The following is a 24384-nucleotide window of genomic DNA, read 5'->3' on the forward strand; positions in this document are numbered from 1 at the left end:
GTTTAAACGGGCGGGGGTCGGACAAGGGGGCCACTCCCGACTCGTGAATGCTGGCCTACCAACTTTTAGAAAAGAAGGGGGGATAGTATTTCTTCCTCCAGGCGTGAGGATTCAAAGCTAGGGTATGAAGAAAATGTCGATAGTTATGGAAAAGAGCGGCATACTTTGTCTTTGAAACATGTGGATAGAGGTAGCGGGCGTAATGTATCTGCAGGAGAGACAGGACCAAGATCTCATAGGAATAGATCGGTTGAGCCAGTACATACAGATGACAGTTCATCGGACAGCGGGAGAGAGTCAAAGGAGATTGGTATATCAGAAGTTGTCCCAGAAAACTCAAATATTGATACGAAAGAAGTATAAATCCAAACGGATGCTGCGTTGGAAGAGGAAATGCTTGAAGTCAATCAACTGTCATCAGTATCAAAGTACAAACTACAATTGAATTAAATGGTAAACCAATGGAGGCCGTGGTGGACACATAAGCCGATGTGACAATAATCTCAGAAGAGCTATTTAATAGCATGAAACGAAAACCATAAGTAATAAAAAAGGTGACGTTAAATGCCGCAGGAAAGATAATGAAAATGAATGGCAGGGTGGTGGGACCAGTGAGGATGAAAATAGGGTCCAAAGTGTATGAGGAGAACATGTAGCACCGATCTCACAGGAGATGTTGCTAGGGTTTGACTTCATACAGGGAAGGTCTGTGTTGGACTATGTTAATGATACCTTCTGTATTGATGGGGAAGATGTACCCATGAATGTGGCAGTGACAAACGGTAAACCGGAAGTTTGCAGGGTAACCGTTGGCAAACGAAGTGTCATAACTCCAAATTTTGTGAAACATGTACAATGTAAACTTGACGGTGACATGTCTCAGTTTATTGTGGAAGGATACGAGGGTCTGGATGTCCTGGTACCAAAAACTTTGCATGACAAAGGAAAGGATGCGACAATATGTGTGATGAATATCACAGACAGATATCGTGTCCTGAAGAGTCGCGAAAGAGTTTCCAATAGAGGCAGCGGTACCTGTGACCGAAAGCGTGGAGGATTACATTGCGGAAACTGTGGAAGAAAACAGTAGACAGTCTGTAAACAACGTTCGCCTTAGTGACAAGGTGCTAGATTATTTTAAGGCAATTTTTGAAGAGTCTAGTAAGGAGTTGTCAAGTGAACAGAATGAGAAACTTGCGAATCTACTCATAACTTATGAGGATGTATTCGCCAAGAGCGAGTTTAATCTAGGCACATTTACCGATATTGAGCATCCCATAGATACGGGGGAGGCGCGGCCTATCAAGCAGAGAATGAGGAGAACACCAGCATGTTTTGCTGGGGAGGAGCAACAACACCTGAAAAAGATGCTGGATGCCGGAGTGATACAGGAGTCGGTATCGGAATGGGCTTCAGCACCAGTGCTGATTAGGAAGCGAAACAAATCGGTCAGATGGTTTATCGACTATCGTGGTCTCAATAGCGTGACAATTAAGGACACTTTCCCATTGCCACTTGTAGATGACTGTCTGGACACACTTGCTGGAAATTGTTGGTTTTCAAAACTTGACGCCAACTCAGCCTATTGGCAAGTGAGAATCAAGGAAGAGGATCGACATAAGACAGCGCTTGTGACGAAGTATGGGCTATTCGAACAGGTGAAGATGGGGTTTGGCCTATGCAATGCCCCTGCGACGTTTTCTCGTGCGTGTAGTCAATCTCGTACTTCATGGTTTGAATTGGAAAACCGTGCTGGCATTCCTTGACGATATATTGGTGCTTGGTAAGACATTTGACCAACATTTTCGATACCTAGACGAGGCTTTACAACGTTTTCCAAAGTATGGTATTAAATTGAAGCCGAAGAAGTGCTTGTTTTTCCAGCATAAGGTGGAGTTCCTTGGAAGAATCGTGAGTGATGATAGAATTGCTATGGCCGAGGCGTACATACAGGTGATAAAAGATTGGCCAACACCTAGAAACACAAAGGATGTTCAAAGATTTTTAGGCCTGGTCAATTATCACCGAACATTTGTTCCAAACATTGCTGAAATCAGTGCGGACTTGTATCAAGTAGTGGGAAAGCACAAATTCAGATGGGATGAGGAACAGCAACAGGCGTTTGACAAGCTTAAAACTGCTGTGTCACAGCCCCCAGTGTTGGCTTTACCAAATACGGTGGATGAATTTATACTGGACACAGATGCGTCCGGTGTTGCAGTTACAGGAATACTTATCCAGAAGCAAGGTGGAGAGGAGAAAGTTGTAGCCTATGGTAGCTATGTATTGACACCCGAGCAGAAAAACTACTGTGTGACTCGGAGGGAGTTATTGGCAGTAGAACGCTTCACCAGGTAATACAGACACTACCTGTTAGGGAAGCCGTTCGTACTTTGAACGGATCATTTCAGTTTAACTAATGAACTTTAAAGAGCCCCAAGGACAGATCGCTCGTTGGATGGAGGGGGTATCACAATACAATATCATCCTTAAGCATCGGCCAGGGAGGAAACATGTAAATGCAGATACACTATCACGGCCGCCTATGCCGGATACGGTGTGCATCCATTACGTGATGGGAGCAAAACTTGAAGATTTGCCATGCTTCAAAACCAATTGCCATTATTGTATGAAGGCCCACGAAAACTGGGCAAGGTTCACGGAGGAGGTTGATGAAGCAGTACCGTTGGGAGTTGGTATGCATAGGTGGGGGATCGCGGGAGGAGGAGGTAGCACCAAAATTAATTGGGATATGAAAGATAGCACCAGGGTCGATATAAATAGGTGTTCGTCTGAGGACGTATCCCGGATGGTCTTAAAGGGTGATCCAGAAGGATCCAAGTATGGATCGGAGACATCAAAGGTGAGTTTAACTTCTGGTCAAGAAGGTACCAAAAACTTGATTAGAGACTCACCGGTGCAGATATCTGATGGTGATGGTATTTCAGGGTCTGGAGAAAGTGGACCCGCAATTTCAAATATTGGAATCGCTGCGCGTGATTCCGGGTGGTACGAAATTAATAAAATAAATCCATTCTGGCGATCTAGAATTGCATGAGGTGGCTAAAGATGTACTGTTGGAGGAGGAGGAGGCAATTGAAGCACATATTGAACTAGTAATGGTAGGGGAGGAGTATGAAATCTAAGGCGTGGATGCGGATGATACAGGTGGACCAAATAGTTGGGGTTTTTCAATTGAATATCTGGTGGTTGCTCAGGACAAAGATCGTGATCTGGAGATACTTCTGAAATGGATGAGGACTCTAGAAGAACCTTCACATAAGGATTTGTATCTGGAGAGTAATGCATCAAAAGCATACTGGATAAACAGAGAGGCATTTGAACTCATAGATGGAGTTCTGTATGTAATGGAGGACAGTGACAAGAAGTTGGTACTTCCAGCTAGTTTCAGAGAGCAGGCGTTATCATTAAACCATGATATACCGTTGGCGGCTCATCAAGGTATTGACCGTACAAAGGCTCGAACGAAAGAGCGATTTCACTGGCATACTTTGTCGGCAGATGTGAAGAATTTTGTGAGATCCTGTGAAACTTGTAACTGGAACAAGAAGGCAGATCGGTATGGCAGGTGCCTACTTACGGAGTTTCAGGCGGGTGCTCCAATGGAGCGAGTGCACATAGACTTCATGGGCCCGTTACCGAAGATACCAAGAGGGAACGAACACATCTTTATGATGGTGGATCAGTTCACCAAATGGATTGAGTGCATACCAGCGCCATCCCAGTCGGCGGAGGTAACAGCCGGAGCGGCTGTAAATGCGTTCTTTTCTCGTTTTGGATGTCCCTTTCAGATTCATTCTGATCAAAGCCGAAATTTTGAGGGCAAAGTCTTTAATGCGCTTTGTAAAGCTCTAGATATCCATAAAACAAGGACCACGCCATATCGTCCTGCATCCAATGGACAAGTTGAGCGATATAATCGTACACTTATGGATGCCGTTAGATGCTATATCGCGGGGAGGCAGAACAATTGGGATCTTTTTCTGCCACAAATTGCAGGAGCCCGTCGTGCATCAATTAATCGAAGCACTGGTTTTACGGCCAACAAGTTGATGTTGGGTCGGGAGGTCAACACGCTAGCAAAGCTTATGTACCCAGTGGTACAGGGAAAGAAAAGTGAGACAGTGGATGTGTATGTAACCAACCTTGAGCAAGAAATTAGTCGTGCCAATGAGGTGGCCCGAACTAAATGAAGACCTTTCTCAAAAGAATGAAGAGAAATTATGATTTGCGGATCATGACCAGGGCGTATGAAGAGGGAGATGCAGTGTATGTCCTGGATACTGCGACCTTGAAGGGCCAATGCAAAAAGTTAACTGCACCGTGGAAAGGCCCAGGAGTGATTGAGAAAAAGATATCCGCTTATATCTACAGAGTCAGGATGCAGAACTCTGTGTTTGTGACCAATCATGACAGGTTAAAACCATGTAGAGACAGAAAAATTCCAAAGTGGATCGAGGAGTGGAAAGTTTACCCAGAGGGGGTCAATACAAGTGATCCAGAAGAGGTGTTCTGCTATTGTCGTAAGCCCAGGAACGGACGATTCATGATCGCATGTGACTACTGCGAAGAGTGGTTTCATGGCGCATTCGTGAACATTTCTCCGACCGAGTCGTTAAGTATTGACAAATACAAATGTGCAAAATGCAAGGAGGGGGCCCGGTCGGACATCATGACGTTGCATTATGTTGGGATGGAGGCGTCACGTTACTTACGTGGCGGGACTCCCGGAGCGCTGTCGCAATAATTGTAGGGACATGCGTTACTGATGGAGTTGTGCTGCGTGAGATCTTGACGTGTCCATCTGAACTGGTGCCACATTACTTATGTGCGTAACCGAGTTCTTTTGTCTGTTTTAGGTGATTTACAGTTCGGTGATCTTAATACTTGCAATTATGAGGGAGCGCATTCAGATTGTGTGGGAGGCGACGGAGGAGGGGAGGATCCTGGACCCGGAGGCGCTGGTCCGTTTGCTCATGACGTGCTGCGAGAATGAGTACGAGTATAGGCAGGCCCTGTTAGGGCAAGTGGGCTTAGCCTAGAACAGGAGTTTGGAGGATTCGTTGTCTGATCTGGCGGGCTTTGTCTTCAGGGAAAACTTCGCGTTTTGTGGCGAGGCGTGGATAGAGCGGCATATCTCGGCCATTCCAGTATGGGCGAGGTCATCTTCAGGAAGACCACCCTGTAGAGATCGGCAACGATATGATAGTCGCGGTGATGCGTGCGGACATATGTCCGACGAGGTTCCGAGTAATTCTCGGACCTCGAAGGATGAGGAAGAATGGACGGTTCCGAGTAATTCTCGGACCTCTAAGAATGAGGAGGAGGAGGAATGGACGAAGGTGCAGACATCAAAGAAGGAGGGGAGAGGTTCGCCAATTTTGTGGGATGAGATCAAGGTCGTTATCGACCGCGGATGTTTCAAGTGTGGTGAAAAGGGGCATTGGAGCCGTGAGTGTCAAAACGAGTGGTTGTGCCATAGGTGTGGAGAGCACGGGCATACGGCCAAGTATTGCCCGGGGAAAAGGTGGGTTCCGCCGAAAATGGTTGTTGTGTTGCCTTTGGAGACCTCCCAGGCTACGAGCGATACGCCGGCGGATGTTCATGGGCCCAGCTCAGACCAAAGACCAACGGTTCGTGTGGAGGATCAAGCACCACGGTCAGAGGAGAGGCCGACTTCTGCGAGTACTTCTCGTAGTAGTCGCGCCGAACATCCTGCTGCACGTAGGCTGGCAGCGCTCAAGCGGACAGAGGAGGGTGAAGAGAAGGGGGCAGCGGGACAAAAAGGTCAAACGTTTAGGAGATGTCCAATCTCATGGTGCCGAGAGAACTTTTACAAGAAGGGGCACATTTTTGGGTGCCATTATCCAACAGCCTTGGCCAAGGAGGATAATCCGGGAAGTGAGGAGCGACAAGCTAGGATTATCCGAGTCCGAGCGATTGCTGTCGACACGCCAATCCAGGAAGAGGACGGGGTCAGCAGTACTTCCGTTGATTCCCGTCAGGTGGTAATTCCGGTGCTGAATGAGTCGTCTACGTCGATTCCACGAAGACCATGGCTTTCAGGACGCAGCCCGGAGGAGAGTGTGAACCTCAGTGATATGGAGGTGGTGGATGAGGTTACTGAGGAGGAGCCTACTGTGATGGAAGCACCGCGGAGAGTTCATTTTGCACCGGTGGCCCCTTTCAGGTTTGAGAGCGTTGACTCTCACTTCCATTTAGATCGGTTGTGTGCCAGGCTAGGGGTACGCCCAGTTAATTACGCTGAGGCTTTACGGCGTGTGAGGTCAGGGTCGGAGGAGTACTTTAAGCCGGACGGCGCGGTCGCAGTGTGGTGTGACCCCTTGACGTACCCCACGAAGCGCCAGGTTTCGCAATTGAGGAAGAGGAGGGTGGTGTTAGTCATCGGGATTCACCCTGGTAATGTGGTAGAGGGAGACGTGAAAAGGCTGGCTACTATGCTAGATACGTACGAGGTAGTAGGTCTAGGAGAAGTCGGGCTAAACGGCACCAAAGGAGATCCAGAACTCCAGCGGAGGACGTTAGATGAGGCCCTTGTCCTGTTGAAGACTCGTCCGCATCTGGTGCTGGTATTGCACTGTTGTCCGGGCCCAAGAGAGAATATCACGAGCGCCTATTATGAATTGTTTTACAGGTGCAAGGGGATACTTTCTCCTGAGTAGCGGATCCACCTCCATTGTTTCAACAGCACGCTAGATGATGTAAGTTTGTGGTTGGGGTATTTCCCCAACACATACTTCGGGTATAGTTTAATGGTGACTCGCCGGGACTTTCAGGCGGGGAATATAACGGCTTTGAGACGGATAGATTGAGAGCGGCTTCTGCTGGAGACTGATGCTCCATACTTCCGGCAGCCAACCAGGAGTTGTCATCGCCCTCATGTATCGGAGTGACGGCGCGGGAGGTGGCCAAGATCAGGGGGAGCAGTTGGATGGATGTCTTGCGTCAGACTGCAGAAAATGCCCAGCAGCTCTACTGGGGCTAGGCTGGGAACTTGAGACAGGTCACAGGAGGTATCCCACATGTACTTTATGTGTAGATTGAGGCGGTGTTGAATTGGTAATGGTGGACATGATCACATGATCAATTAAATTTAAGGATAGATTGCATGTACTTCATGCTGATGAGATTATACAGGAGGAGGTCCACCACACTTTGTACATATGTTTTTGTTTGGAAGGTTGCTACCGCCTAACAAGATAAAGTAGGGGGAGTGTAGCAATCGCTATTCTGACAGCAGGAACCAGGCTGTTTTTACTGTGGGAACCGGACTGGATGACTTTCTTGTGGGTGATTTCTTCTACTTGTGATTACGGCGTGTTTTCCCGGGGTTTCTCGTATGAAAAGCATATTCGATCTGCGTTAGCGAGGTAAGGAGGACGCCATTGTTGCTCCAGAATTTTCCCAGCTCTTTCAAGCCCTTTTAACAGGTTGTAAGTCTCCTATACGGTGGTAAAAGGTGGCCCAATTGAATAACCATTCGACCATAGATCCTTTAATTCAACGGAGCGTCAACAACAACACAAATATATATGACTTCAAATAATAATAATAATAATAACGTGCTAATTCGCGGCAATTGTTAATTAACGTTATCTCTTATACTCTTAGTAATATTCACGACAGCGCTTAAGGCTGACGTGGAGACCAGTGTGGAGCTATTACAACCACTCTTTAGCAAGATATGGGAAGAAGAAATTCCAACAGAGTGGAAAGTGGGTTACCTCATTATGCTTCCCAAGAAAGGCGACATCAGTTCCTGCTCCAACTACCGAGGAATCACACTGTTGTCCATCCCAGGAAAAGTGTTTAATCGCATCCTGCTGAACCGAATGAAAGGCGCAGTAGACCCGCATATCCGTGACCAACAAGCAGGCTTTCGAACGGAGAGATAGTGCAAGGATCAGATTGCAACCCTGCGCATTATTTTGGAACAATCCTTGGAGTGGAATTTGCCGTTGTTTTTCAACTTCATTGACTATGAAAAGGCGTTCGACAGCGTTGACCGGTAGTCCATCTGGAGACTTCTGCGACACTACGTAGTGCCAGGAAAGATCACCAACATCATCAGGAAGTCTTTTGAAGGAATGACCTGCAGAATCGTTCGTGGCAGACAGCTTACGGATGCCTTTGAAGTGAGATCCGGTGTGAGGCAAGACTGCTTACTCTCACCTTTCCTGTTCCTGCTGGCCATATACTGGGTAATGAAGACATCGACGGAGCAGAAGCGGGATTGAATTCAGTGGACAGTCTGGAAACAGTTGGACGACCTCGACTTTGCCGATCATTTGGCTCTTCTCTCCCACACCCAACAACAAATGCAGGAAAAGACAAACATGGTAGCGGACAACTCAGCTAGACTGGGCCTCACCATCAACAGAGGGAATAGCAAGGTGTTCAAGACCAACGCATCAAACAACACACCCATCACCGCCCACGGCGAGGCTTCACCTATCCTGGCAGCATTCTGGACAACCAGGAAGGAACTTTTGGATTATTTCAAGCATTAGAGGACATTTACCCATGACGCACCCTTAACCGAATTCGAGTATCTGCAGTATTATTTGAAACATAGAACGAATTTGTTTTGGAGACAAACGGGCGAAAAGACTGACCGAAGGTTGACCTAAGGTCCCCTCTAGTTAAACAGGTAAGGGGCGAAACAATTATAAGAACCTATGTCCGTTTATTCAACCATGCGAATCAATTCAACACATATCTTCTACATAAAAACATTCGTATTCATTCAAGCTTTAATGGGCAGATTTTATTCTCAAATGTGAGTTGCAAAATAAACAAATAATTATTCACTGCAGTCATTTTATAAAAATCAATACGAATTTGCCAGTATCGCAAAGAAGCCATTGCAAATATGTCTGTAATCACGAGAGGCAGCTGTTGTTAATTCTTCCTACTCAGTTTTCGTCAAATCGTTTTCATTCACCGGTAACTAATTTGATAGAGTAACATATGGTAGCAATTACCAAACAAGACACCGTCGGAGACGGGTGATGCTCCCCAAAGGTTTTATTTGTCACAATATTGAACTATATATTCAGATAAAATGAAACGTCTTGACGTCACAGTAGTTGGGGGGACAAGCATTTTTTTATAGAAAATTTCAAAGGGCCATACCTCTGTGAAAAATCATCCGACCAGAACCCGCTGATAATATGCACATCTCCTCTTGGTAGTGAAGCTTCCCATAAAGTTTCATTGAATTCCGGTCATTAGTTGCTGAGAAATAGCCCGGACAAAAATTGTGCACGGACGGACCGACGGACAGACGAAGCGGCGACTATATGCTCCCCCAAAATTTCATTTAAATTACAATACATAAATGTTCATACATAGCAACTTGAAATGTTTTTGTTCGAACCATCTTTTCATAAATGGTCAATTAAGTACAAATATGGAAAAGGATTGATTAATCGTGTCATGCCTCTATTATGTCAATATTAAGATTAACAGCGACTGTATCTGACTATTGTATGCGATTGTCCTAATACTTACACACCATAGATAAATACCGTAAATGATCATTAATCCAACACAAGCTGTGGTTGGTTCTAATACATTAAATCACCTTATGCCTTATTGGGTTGTAAAGATATTTTTCACAACGTTCACATACCAAATAAAACGTAGTGAAACTTCATCATCCCCAGAAGGAGAAAAAACAACAGGAGGTCATTTATTTACGCCAAGTGACCACTTTCCCAACATTAACACTAACACAATTATTAACATTTCTAATTAACTTATATTCACTTGTGTAATCTCACAATGGGATGTTTGACCAAAATAAATGTTTGGATTTATCGTTTTCACTCGCCATACTTGGATTATTCGACTTTGATGTGTGTAATCGTATGTATACTATTTTAGAAATGTGTTTTTTTCGTGAAAATACTTTTTTATACAAACGCAGATTATTTTAAAAAAGTTCTTTATTTTAAGTTTTTTTACTTGCCAGCTACACTCAATTCACTGATTGGAGTGACAGTATCAACGAGCAATACCATTCGTATACAATGATAAAATGAAATATTAGCTTGATCACGTTTGCTGTTATCATTTTTGTCTTTTTATTTAAAAAATCTTAAATTAATAAATTATCATTTATTCTATATACAATAAAACGTATAAAACTCGGCAGGCATGATGCAAAGATAATTCTATTATATAGAAACCTACTTCCAAACACGTGCATTTCACCAGTTAAATTATTTTAACAGTGTTGTGTTTGCAGACTTAATAAAAAAGTTATTTGTTAATGTGAGTATGATTATGATATACACTATATAAAATAGTTCATAAACATGTTCAATAGTAGAATATATATGAAAATTTATGTTAAATGTTTACCTAAACAACTATGTTCATTTGAATATTCAACAGTTATTATTATGGTGTATTCCCTTAAACACTACAACGTACACAATTCTATTGGCAGTCAATTTTTCCGCTATATATAATTATCGATAGAATTCTAGGAGGTCAAAACCTATATAAGCTACGTAAAACAAACGTGCAATTAATATTTTGGTCAATATGTTTGGATTGACTGTAAAAATATTATAATATCACTCAAAATTAATAAAAAAAACCTCTGATGAAGTCAGTATATGTTCACTAATGACTAATTTACCAAAAGCTGTGATTATTTATTATGCATGGAGCCATTCGTCACATAACTAATGTGCTAAGGTATATCCTCTAAAGCCTGCATACCATTTCTAATACATTATTTCAGGAGATCACAACGTTCTGTGCGTTTCTGAAATCACAATGAGGTCTTCAGCAAGACATGTAGGAAGTTATCGTTTCTGGCTCGTTATACTTGGACTAGTCGCCTTTGCTGTTTACAAAGGTATGTTTATGCAAGTAACAGAAGAAATATGGTATAATTAAGTAGCAAGTTCTGTTTTTATTAACATTTACCATCTTTATAATCTGTATTGGAAAAATAAATTAACTACTATCATAATACAAGTACAATGTTGCTTCAGTGTTGTTTTTTTCAGGAACAAAATTGCAGTTTAATTATCGTTTTCACAAATACGTAAAGGATGGAAACGGCTTTCATTGGCGCCATACTGCAAAGGTACACTCTATGTATTACTGCATTTGAAGATGTTAATTGTGTTCCTTATTGTTTGCTTTGCTTACGTTCACATGTATATGCCAATCAAGTTGACTTAACTTGACTTTACTGAATTTGATTTTGTTTTCTTTCTATTTGTTTTAGTTACTAAATATATGCATTCTTTTCACACAACTATTTTTGATTAAAAAATATACCGGACTGCTTGAACATTAATAAATAGATAAATCAACATAGTATAATTCGCAAATAATAACCTGGCACTGACTTTTATGCATGGATTTATTAAAACACCGTTACGATGATGAATATATTTGCTTCCAAACTGGATTTTTCAAATTGGTACATAAAGCGAGTATTTAAACGAACGTTGTCATATTACAGAAGCTTGTTTTCTGACTGGATGTGGAAAGAAGGCGGTTTTAACTTTAAAAGGCCTCATGTCATCATAAAGTGACTCCAGTGGCATTTACATGAGCGAAATCTTACATTCATTCGTCTCTATTTATTAACCACATCCATCAAATTAAGAGAAATACATCAATTTATTAGAGTGTGATTGCGTAAGCAAAGTGTTTTCATCTTTTAAAATACCCGCATATTGTTTTTCACAGCATCCTTTTATCTTCAGAAGAATATAAATTTCGTTAATAGTCCGATTGTTTGGTTTTAAATTTGTATTTTAGTCTAATGTCAATAATTAAGAGGTCCCTTGTTTAGAACTGTTAAATTCGCAAGCGACGAGTTTCATCAAGAACAGTGCAAACGCGTGTAAATTATTCGTTTGAATTATGTACAAACACGAACTTTTGTATAGCCATATACATATTTTATTTCATTTAAATCGTTACAACCTAATTCATAAACAACACATTGTATCGAGTGTTTCCTTTCAGGTAACAACTCAGAGTAATCCAATCGACAATCATTGGCATGAACAAATGATTGATGCCCGTCGACAAGCCCTTACCAAGTCTTGCTCGAAAATGGAAACTCAGCAGGTCACAAACTACACTGCCAATGCGATAACAAATGCAACATTTATTCTGCAAGAATATGGAATTTTATTCTGTGGTCTTCCTAAAGTCGGTTCAACTTTTTGGAAACGAACCCTTACTGTGTTGGCAAAATCTCACAACTATACTTCCCCATTCGAGATGAATTTGCAACAAGCTACGAGACAACTAACAACGTTCGGTCGGTACAGCCGTAGCCATGCCCCACACGAGGTCCAAGCAGCACTTAACAACATTTCAATCTCATTTATTTTTGTAAGAGATCCATATTCACGACTGTATTCGGCGTATGTCGACAAATTGTATATGGCAAACAGGGGCTTTTGGGTAAGGCATGGAACGAAAGTGGTTGCTATGATTAGAAAGAACCCGTCAAAAGAAAGCCAATCTTTAGGTCATGATGTTACCTTTCCAGAGTTCATAAAATTTATATTGTTGCAGTACAGAAAACGTGAAAGAATTAATATTCATTTTGCTCCTATGCATACACAGTGTAATGGGTGTGCGGTTCCCTATAGTTTCATAGGACATATGGAAACGTTTAGCAGTGATGCAGAATTTCTCCTTAACGAATGGCGAACACAGTTTGACAATTTCAGTATTCGATTTTATGACTTTGAAGCGGAGTCAGGAATCGACACATCTCAAGATACAATTTATCGTTTGTATTCGATTAAAAAACGCATAACCGAAGTTCAATACCCATTTTACAATATTCTGCTACGTGGATGGTGTTTCCTTCAACTGCGAGGTTATATTTCTAAAGAAACCCCCTTTCCATTCAATGAATCGCAAGCCTTAACTGTAACCCGTGAAGATTACATGCATGCAGTTAGGCAAGCTCTTGCCGGGAGGTCCAACATAACCAAGGTTAAACTGCAACGCACGGAAGCACTCGTGCAGGCTTATCAGTCCGTTCCGATAGATGACATGGAAAGGTTGAGGGAATTTTTGCTGAAAGACTGCCTAATGTTTGGATACGACGACAGACCAAAGTCATTTTTTGAAAGACCACTTCTTCAGGCCAATAATCACATTTATTTAGATGGATTATAAATGATGAATTGTTTTTCATACAAGTTTTTTTTTGTCAGTTACAGTAATATACAATACAAATAATTACGCTGTACTACATTGCGCTAATTTGCAGCCCAGGGGATCGTTTCAATAAGAGATAGCATTGTAAATGTTACAATATCGTAACTCGAGTAGTTGCGATTGGATTTACGATTCTCGTAAACCGTTTCAATAAGCCCCTCGTAAATGACCTCATAAAACTCTCTCGTAATCTAAGTGTTCTTTATTGTACACTCTGTTTTCTTTCGGTATATATTTAAAATATCAACATCCGGTTGTGTTTTGTTGCGTTATGTCGTCTGCAACTTTGACAATGGAGGGAAAAAAACAACAACGTACACAAAATTGCACTCTGTATCGAAATCTGACACTGGGATTTTGGTTGCCATATTTTGAACTACTTTCAATACGGTCGAAAATTTGCAATTGTCAGAGAACATGTTTAAATCGCAAGAAAGCCTCGAAAAAACGGTGGAAGGCCTGAACATCGTCAATGTCCGAACATCGTCCTTCTTTCTAATCTCGCGATTTTATCGCAGGATTTTGTGCAGTGACGTCACCCACACTACGGTTTGTTGACATTCGGTGACACGCAAATGCAAAAACGAAAAAATGCGTAAAAACAGGTAATACATGTATTTAAGCCCATTTAACACTCAGTAAATACCTTTTTTGGTACATTTCCATTGATGAGTAAACGGTTTATATTCATTTTAATTTATAAAAAAAAACGTGGGGAAATATCGTCTGTTCCTTATGTAAACATCATTGTGTACACACCGGTCTTACTGACAATAACGAAGTGACGTCACCATCTATGTATAGAATGATGTAAACATGTCAATCGATGCCTTACAACTTCCGGTATGATAAAAGGCCAAATATAATCATATGATTGGTTTACGTCCTCTTAGTGAGAAACGAAAATCCTTAATTTGTGTGTTTTTCTCTCTATGTTTAAAGCAAAATCCAAGACCAGTATTCAACAAAGCCCCCCAAAAAAGGAGACAGTACAACCCAGAGTCCCTTTTCAACGCTTATAAATATGTCATTGAACACAAGTTTTCTGTAAAAAAAGCTGCTCGGATGTTTAATGTACCTGCAATGACATTGCGCGATAGGTTGTTGGGTAGGGTGGATCCTAATTGTCAGATCACTGGTAGTCCTGCTGTGTTTAATAACACACAAGAACAAAAGCTTGTCAATTAAGAGGATGGCTGACTGTGGCTATGGGTACAGGAATGCTGTGACATAGCAACAGTCTTTGCAGTTGAACGTGGTATTCGCCAGAAACACCAACCATTAACATTGAAATGGTTAAGGGGTTTCATCAAGCGTTGGCCAGTGTTGAAAGTCCAGAAGCCTCGAGCTCTTGAACTAGCAAGGGCTAAATGTACATCAAAATAAAAGGTGGCCGAGTACTTTTCAAACTTGAAAGCTGTTCTTGAAGATAATGACCTCATGGATAAGCCACATTTGAAATTTAATGTTGATGAAAAGAGCATCACCATGGACCATAGGCCTACCCATGTCGTTCCTAGTGCTGACACTCGACCATCTGCAGTGACCTCTGGTAAAGGTCAGACAGTAACCATCATTGACTGTAGCAGTGCAAGTGGTGTGCAGATACCGCCCTTCTTTATATTTCCAGGCAAGCGTATGAACCCTGACCATTTGAATTGGAGCATCGGCTGAAGCCAATGGAACTGTTAGCGAATCTGGTTGGTCAAATTCCCTAATTTCCCGCCAATATCTTAAAGACCATTTTGCAAATTTATTCCGTCAACTGAAACTCAGAAAGTTTTACTTCAATTAGATGGACATAAATCACATGTTTCAGTCACTCTGTCTGCATGGGCTTTGTCTAAAGGGCATCATATTATTTGTTTTGCCAGCAAACACTAGTCATGCTCTTCAAACTCTGGATGTCTCTTGTAACGAACCCTTCGAACGCATATACCAGAATCTCGTCATAAGCTGATTAGGCGTATAGGCGGAGCTATAACCAGGTACAACATATGTGAGGTTGCTTGTACAGTGTACATTAAATCCTTGTCAGTCAAAAATCTACAATCTGGCTTTAAACGCCCAGTGGTGTTTTCATTTGACCCTTCCATAATTCCACTGCACTTGTTTCTACCAGCAGAAGTCTTTCATGTGAATGACAATGAAATTTCCAGTAGCCAGTCCACAGTTGAATGCGGTGTACAGCTTGATCTCCTGGATACTTGGATACTACATAGATGGGACTTAAAAAAGTGTACATGCAACAAACAAACAAAATCAAGAAACACAATGAGTAAAGTGGTTTTTGGTAAAGCCTTTGTGGAGATGTCGTCATTCAAATGAGAACTCATGAATTAAAACAAAAAAATATGTACCCCCAAAAACAAAAAGAATAAAACATCAATTAAAGAAAATGTTAAACCTACCCGTTTACCGGTATAAGTAAGCAACACATTTGCCAACCAGGCCCATCAATTAACAACATGTTTGACAGTGAAGTCGCTACTGATGAAAGATTTGATGAAAGTGACCTCTGCTGTGTATGTAAGCGACACCAGCCAATAGTGCTAGCCCGAAGTGTGAGCTTGGTTTTTGTCAAATGGGTCCAATGTGATGGAATGAAAATGGGCATGCCCTGTAAACACTTAGCCTACTGTACTTCCAAAAAAGTTATCAGAAAAGATGTACAATTTTATTGCACACACTGTAAGGAAGAATAAATCATTAACCCATATGTTTGGGTTTTTTGTTACGTGTATTTACTTTTAGGTTTAAAATTGAAAAAGTTTGACATTTGACACCAATAAATACTTAACATTTTATAGTCTGGCCTGAACTAATTGTGTTTAGCTACTTTGAAATTTGATTGGTCCGTTCAAGTCATGTGAAGATGTTTGGACTCTGCAAATGGCGGGCATTTTGATTCATATAAGTGTTTTTGAGACAGATTAAGGACATGTGTGCATGAATTTCGATGAAATAAACTTGAGATATACATGCTAAGAAGGGATTTTTACCCAGGTCAGTGTACTTTTGTACAAATTGTCTATATTTATACAAAATATTACATGACATAATTCTTAGCGTGAGGGGCGGTTCTACAGTGGAATAGTATTATTTTCAAATGTGAACGGAGCAATTGAACTGATAGTGGAATTGTTAGTGAAAGGGGAATTTAGAAAAACTGTATCATCAGAGACGTCTCTGGTATCATTCATCATCGTGTACAATTAACATCAGCATCATTTCTGTGGAACATTGCTTTACTCAAGATACTAGGATTTCATAGTTATGGCGCTTTTGACATAGTTCACTGACCAGCAAGATTGGAAAGATTTTTGTATACAGGTAAAAGAAATAATTGAATTTGTTCATAATGTTTATTTTATCAAATAATTATTTATTGGTTTAACCAATATATTTAAAATAGATTGCACTGAAAGTTTGAAGCTTCCTCAAACACTCGAGTCTGTTTTCTCGGTTGAACCAATACTTGCTCAGAGTAGAGCAGGATAATGCGGCCTCGGGCTTATTTGGCCTCTTCCTTAAACCTGTGTCAATTTGCCTTTAGGCTTATTAGCCCCTAAGTCAACAAGGCTTTCTCGGCCCTATCTTTACTTATACATATGCTTTAAAAGATGGTTTACAGAACTCTCACTCAATGCCAAACCGGGACATTTTATAGGTAGATACCATATTCAATATGCCAGCCAAACCTTTTGCAAAGGTAATCGATAAGTATAATAATTGATGATTCTGTCCTTTTTAACTTCATATTTACTTAAACAATGTGAAACTCATTTTATTTGGCTTTTGCCCTCTGCAAAAAAACATGATATATCTGCATGTGCATCGAACCAAATTAGTTAAACTAATTGTCACTTAATTAACTTAATTTCAGTAACTATGTTGCATGTTAACTTTTCAACACTTGAAGGTCTAAAAAATTAACAAGAACTCTCAAAATTATTCAATCGTTTTGCGTTGCAACGCTTTATAATATTAGAACTTTAAATCGTCAAAAGATGCATATAATAGATATTTTAGAGCATGGTAAATGTTCAGTATTACCGTTTTCTCACAAATATCATAACTAAAACGAAATTATTCGAATCTGAAACACCTTTTTAATTTTTTCAATTTACCAAAACGTAAAAAGGCCCCTTTAAACCTAAGAAACGACCAGTTCTTGGGTCTGGAAAATCTGCAATTACTTGTTTCTGGATCAGGACTACTATTGAATCGTCTCTGTTAGATAGTGCAATAAGTGCAAGTGCCCAGGAACTTGTCCGTGATCCGGAGACCATAAAGAAAGCGATTCAGCGCGCAAGTGGGCTCGACAGTAGTTTGAAGCAAGATTTCCCATTGGTCACAGAAGCTTTAAGGATGTAACAATATTTCTAGTGACCTTATTATTTATTTTTACATTTGTAGTGAAAACAGCACAAAACGAAATCGCAAGTGAATAATAAATGGGTATCAATCACTGAAACAGTATATCAGATAGATGTTCATTTGTTATTGTTATATTATGTAACATATCGAAGATTGCTTTAATACAGTACAAAAACATTATATCCGAAGGGTAAACGCGTGTGTATTTTATTCAAAGCGTCAGTGGTTCGAGCCCGGGTGTAGATTTCTTTTTCTTTCTTTAATTTTATTCTTGTTTTATACTGGCGCTTTTAAGTTCCGATATTTTCAATTATCAATTTAAAAACAATTTAATGAAAAACTTCATGACATGGAAAATCTGTGAACAGGTCCATTTAACACAGGCGCCGTTTTCATATATATATATTTTTTTTCATTTTACACAACCGCCCTCTTAAAATATTACATAGTATTCTGTATGAAGGCGCTGAATGACAACTGCCTGCGGTTAAGTGAAAATGAAGTTCAATGTTTCTCCTCAGCGTACACCACGTGGTCCCATGAAGGGCAGATCAGCGTTCTGTTCCCGTGCTTCAGCTGGTTCAGACGACACCAGGACGCCGTCTGGCGCCAAAAGAATGCCACGCACGTGGGCCCAGCGTCCACGCATTTCATCTGGCATTTCTCTTTGCTTGTTACCTGAAGTTTAGATAAAGTTGAAGCAAACAAATAAAATAAAGGTCAGCTGGTTGAAATGATTATGTCATGTTCGTGATCGGAAGATCATAAGTGAAATTCGTGCGTGGAGACTGTCATTCTAAAAACCGCACCAGAAATCATCTTATTAAATAAACGCGCAGATATAGTATTCGTGTACATAACTAAATAGATATTATGTACATATTACTTGTTTCCGAATGTAATTTATTATTTAATTATCGTTTGATTTTGTAAATGTTAGCTTTGTCTGAAAGGAACACATTAACCGCCATCCAAGCAAATACAAATGTCAATGCACAAAGTGTTACGAGTGCATTAGACATTTAAAACATCAGTACTGGCCCCATAAACACATATCTAGTAAACATTATATATTGGTTAAAACATATTAAATTTACCATTGTTTTAAGCAACTGATAGACTAATAAAGCGATTTACCCATCAACAAGTGAACATACCTTGTAATAATCCCAGCCGGACATCGGCGATCCATAAAACTGATCCCAGCATGCCGTCTCGTACCTGAACTTCCGGGGAATCACGGTCCTTGTCGTTACCTCGCCGACGACGCCAGCGACGCAGACGAGCAAAAGAACGGTCACTGTACTCGGTGCGTTAACCATTTCTAGAAGGCCAAATAATCTCTGAACGTTGTGGCTCTAAAATGGTCTATAAAGACATACACCTCTTCAATTTATAGTACCATCTACAGTGGCACCCTTGCAAACCGTCCACCATCTTAACTGTGAAAAAACAATAAGCACTAAGCTGCCTAATAACACGAACAATAAGTCATAGCACCAGATGGTATGTGTGCAAAACAAGAAAGAAAACATAATTAAATGTTGAATAGCTAATTTTTCTTGATTAAAAACATACATTCCCAATGTATTGCGTTATGCTAGCACGAATTCCCTTCGAAAGTTGTCTTCAAAAGAAACCTGTTTTATTTTGTTTTTGATAAATGAGAATGAAGCGTGAAACTAATGTATCATCGTAAGGCTTGTATGTACAAACAGCGTTTTCAAGTTCCATATTTGAATCATTAAGCATATAGAGGGGGTAAAGCGTAAACTGGAGCTTACCGGGTTTAAGTGAGGTTAGTTGAAACTGACTTTCAAGATGGCGCCGTTTTCGTGTTTTTCGTGAAAGATTCGCGGATATTTTCACAGGGTAAGCCACTTTATATTTATATTTCTTTTAAATAAAAACGCCCTTTCGGTTTTATGGTGTTTGTGCGTGCCTCGGTTTTTTGTTTTAAGATCGTAGACGTCGGGATAAAAAGTTATTCAAGTAAAACCGTCAATGAATCTGGTGTCTACATAAGTGATGTTCGAAAAATTGGATGTACAAATATAATTTTCTCATATAATACACAGTATTGATGCATGTGTACAGTATGTACCTAAAATCACGACCATTTCATGCTCCCGACGCCGTTTCATCTCTGATAACTATTTTTTTAGGATGTCACGTGAGTAGACAACAGATAGGTAGACGATATTCCTTCAATAACTTTTTTTGTGGCGAACTCTGCGGTCTTGAAACAGTAACAAGAGCACCACAAAGCGGGTGCCAACGCTCGGCTGCGGGTCCAGTTTTGAATAAATGAAAGCTTTTTAGAAGAATTTTTTTTAGAGGTCACAGTGACCTTGACCTTTGACCTAGTGACCCAACAATGGGTGTGGCGTGTAGAACTCATCGGGATGCAGCTACATAAAAAGTTTCAAAGTTGTAGGTGGAAACACTTTGATTTAAGATCCAATGTTAAGGTTTTAGCACGTCGCGGACGGCAGACGCCGGACGGCGGACAACGAGCTGGCTATGACAATATCCCCATAAACAGCCGAGCTAAAAAAAACGATATATATAAAAAAAATATATATATATATATATAAAGTTTCATACAGGCTCAAAATATCCACTACTCCTTCACAAATAACACGAAAACGACGCAATCTTGGAAGTAAGTTCCAACTAACCTCGCTTAAATCCGGTAAGCTCCAGTTTACTCATGCCTCCTGTTACAATACGTATGAATAAGGAAACAAAATAATAGCAAAATAGTGTGTTCATATGACAAAATAAAAGCTAACGAATCAAGAAATAGCAAATGATTAACTTCGGATGTTTGCTATTCACTAATCGTTACGGTTACATTATACAAGTACATAGGATTTATAGAAAAAATAACATAGCAAACAATTAAACAGCAGATAATCTTTCAGGAGATAAATTATCGTTCTTATCTACTTCTTTGACTTAACACCAACTGTTAACTACCGCCTTTAAACTTTCAGTGCAAAGAATTGTGGTTTTACAGGCTTAAGGGCTAGGCAAACCTCATGCTTCAGAAACCAACCGATCTCAATCATATATACCCATGAAGACAAAATATGGAGAGATGAATGCTAAAAGTGGCGATTGAATCTAATATATGTTTAGTGTTTACTTGCCGTATGAATCGGATTCTATTAAAACAATTATAGGATAGGTTTTGAGACATACTAGTATACAATGAAACATGGTACAACTACAAAAGATATTAAATTATCAATTTGTCGATGGGTTTACTAAAATTGTCGAACAAAATAGGTCTAATAAAGATCGTAAATATGTGTCAGTAAACTAAATTTGCCGTTGTCTAAAATAGCCTCTGTCAAAACATCTGAATTCAACACATTGAACATAGCATTGAATGTGTTGGTGCTCCGTCAAAACATAGCATTGAATTGTGTTGGTGATCCGTCAAAACATAGCATTGAATGTGTTTGTGCTCCGTCAGAACATAGCATTGAATGTGTTGGTGCTCCGTCAAAACATAGCATTGAATGTGTTGGTGCTCCGTCAGAACATAGCATTGAATGTGTTGGCGCTCCGTCAAAACATAGCATTGAATGTGTTGGTGCTCCGTCAGAACATAGCATTGAATGTGTTGGTGCTCCGTCAAAACATAGCATTGAATGTGTTGGTGCTCCGTCAGAACATAGCATTGAATGTGTTGGTGCTCCGTCAAAACATAGCATTGAATGTGTTGGTGCTCCGTCAGAACATAGCATTGAATGTGTTGGTGCTCCGTCAAAACATAGCATTGAATGTGTTGGTGCTCCGTCAGAACATAGCATTGAATGTGTTGGCGCTCCGTCAAAACATAGCATTGAATGTGTTGGTGCTCCGTCAGAACATAGCATTGAATGTGTTGGTGCTCCGTCAAAACATAGCATTGAATGTGTTGGTGCTCCGTCAGAACATAGCATTGAATGTGTTGGTGCTCCGTCAAAACATAGCATTGAATGTGTTGGTTCTCCGTCAGAGCATAGCATTAAACATGTTGGTGCTCCGTCAGAGCATAGCATAACATGTTGTTGCTAAGTCAGAACATGGCATAGAATGCGTTGGTGCTCCGTCAGAACATAGCATTGAACATGTTGTATAAGTGCTCCGTCAGAGCATAGCATTGAACATGTTGGTGCTAAGTTAGAACATAGCTTTGAACATGTTGGTGCCTCGTCAAAAAAATGTCCATCGTACGCGGTAGTCCAGATGCGATCTGAATTAGGTGTCGCTCATACATCATATGCCTGTATCAAAGGAAATAATGTGTGTATTTTGTTTTGTTTATGGTATCTATGTAATGTTCTTATTGCAAAAAAGTTCATCCATTATGTAATTTGCATTATTTATAAATTGCAAACAACCACGACACGTTTGCCCGCGTTGTACATTATTGCAGATGTTTAATTCTCAACATGCCCACCTCTTGGGGGTATTTACCTATTTATAACAGGCTTTTAAGAAAACTACTTGGTTCGATTTTATAAAAGTACGCACTAAAGGAATATTGTTTGTATAGGTTACGTATGGCATAAAATACAAGAGAAAGTACATTATGGTTTATGTATCGAAAGTAGTTGTTTGGAATTTTCGGTTTCCTCAAAGTTTGTTCAAGGGATCGATTTTTTATATTTGATCATACCGTTTGACTTGGTATCGATGCAGAAGAGCTCTTAGCCGGTTTTCAAATGCTACCATTCAAGAAAAAACCGTTTAAGATGCTCACTCAAAATGAAATGTTCTAATTATTACATCTATTTTTATCTGAAAAAAAGAACACTGTTTAGTAGTGAGAATATGAGCTATGATATTATTTGACATATATACACATGTTCGATTGTATTATTATTATTTATTTGATGCTTTCCGATGGTTTATAGAGAAATATCAGTGAATTAAAGCTGATATTTTACTGTTTCAAACTGTGAAAAATAACAGTGAAAATTATCGATAATTTTCATTGTTTTACCAGAACTATTTTTTAGATATCTTTGGGTTCCCCATTGTGACCCCAATTAAAGGCAAATTTTACAAAGGGGGCTACTCTGCATAGATGTTTATAAAAACATACTGAAGAGCTCCCATTTAAATTACACGGGGGCCAACGGGAAATTATATTGTCCAGAATGGCAAAAAAACAAAAATAACTAGAAATGGCGCGGCAGAGGCCGACGCATATCCCCACGCCGTATGTTTGACCCAGGGTCGGTAATGGGGCCATGCATAGTTGAGATTGACCGTATTGTCATTAGATAGTTCAGTATCAATTAGAAGTGAATCGGTGTAGAAATGAAGATATTATAGTAAAAGGCAATTTGGGGTGGGTGTGGCCTATTTGGGCGGGGCGCCACAGGGTTGTTAATGGGGCCATGCATAGTTAAGATTGACCGTGTTGTCATAAGAGCAGTTCAGTATCAATATGAAGTGAATCGGTGTAGCAATGAAGAAGTTATAGTAAAAGGCAATTTTAGGTGGGTGTGGCCTGTGTGGGTGGGGTGCCCCAGGGTTGGTAATGGGGCCATGCATAGTTGAGATTGACCGAATTGTCATGCATAGTTGAGATTGACCGTATTGTCATAAGAGATTTAGTAAGAGATTTAGTAGATTAAGATTAGTAAAAGGCAATTCGGGGTGGGTGTGGCCTATTTGGGCGGGGCGCCACGGGGTTGGTAATGGGTGTGGCCTGTGTGGGTATGGTGCCCCAGGGTTGGTAATGGGGCCATGCATAGTTGAATTGACCGGATTGTCATACATAGTTGAGATTGACCGTATTGTCATAAGAGATTTAGTAAGAGATTTAGTAGATTAAGATTAGTAAAAGGCAATTTGGGGTGGGTGTGGCCTATTTTGGCGGGGCGCCACAGGGTTGGTAATGGGGCCATGCATAGTTGAGATTGACCGTATTGTCATAAGAGAAGTTCAGTATCAATTTGAAGTGAATCTGTGTAGAAATGAAGAAATTATAGTAAAAAACAATTTTGGGTGGGTGTGGTCTATGTGGGCGGGGCGCGCCAGGGTATGTAATGGGGCCATGCATAGTTGAGATTGACCGTATTGTCACGGCTGAAGTCTTTGTTTATCTGTTTTAATACGTTGATTAATATGTTTTGACACTTTGATTAAGCATCATCATGGATGTGAATGTTTGATTGTAATACCCCTTAATGGCACGCTCCCAACCAGATTAAAATTCCTTTCTATAATTAAGGTTTTCTTCTCAAATAAACCATTGTATTTTATTAAATTAATCGTACCATCTAACATGAATAAATAAGTAATTGTGATAATGTAAAATTCTAAGAATTCAATGAAATCAATTAATCGACTTCAATATTTGACAAAGTACTAATAATTAAATAGTAACCTAATAATATTATTTAAAACAAATGCACAAATATTATACAAAATACTTTCTTTATTTCAATTTTATATGTTGTAACACAGTTTATAGAAAAAAACATTGGTTGAATTGCATTTGACAAAAATCACAATGTCATCTTTCATTTACATACTACATTTTATTATTTTCACGTCAAAATTGAGCTGCAAAGTCAAAATTATAACCCCACAACATCTGCTCACAACTTATTATCAAATATGACACAAGCAAATGGAAATAAAATTTCATATACAGATATGGGGGTGAATTGTGTTGGGGGTGAATTGTCTTTGGGGGTGAATTGCCCAATGAAATCAAATTCTGGGGGT

General features: G+C 40.1%; 2 protein-coding genes across 2 annotated transcripts; one reads left to right on the top strand and one right to left on the bottom strand.

Moving 5' to 3' along the window:
• The first annotated feature begins 12090 nt into the window (after positions 1-12090).
• Positions 12091-13221, top strand: LOC127831503 (carbohydrate sulfotransferase 11-like). Its single transcript, XM_052356487.1, has one exon. It carries the CDS (start codon positions 12091-12093, stop codon positions 13219-13221), a length of 1131 nt encoding a protein of 376 aa, XP_052212447.1.
• Positions 13222-17645: 4424 nt separating this feature from the next.
• Positions 17646-19040, bottom strand: LOC127831666 (uncharacterized). The gene is made up of 2 exons (XM_052356685.1): positions 18801-19040; positions 17646-18321 (listed from the first exon to the last, which is right to left on the bottom strand). Exons 1-2 carry the CDS (start codon positions 18963-18965, stop codon positions 18148-18150), a joined length of 339 nt encoding a protein of 112 aa, XP_052212645.1. The 5' UTR covers positions 18966-19040; the 3' UTR covers positions 17646-18147.
• Between the last annotated feature and the right edge of the window lie 5344 nt (positions 19041-24384).

This window comes from Dreissena polymorpha, chromosome 5 (assembly GCF_020536995.1).
Source record: "Dreissena polymorpha isolate Duluth1 chromosome 5, UMN_Dpol_1.0, whole genome shotgun sequence".
In the NCBI taxonomy this organism is placed as follows: domain Eukaryota; kingdom Metazoa; phylum Mollusca; class Bivalvia; order Myida; family Dreissenidae; genus Dreissena; species Dreissena polymorpha.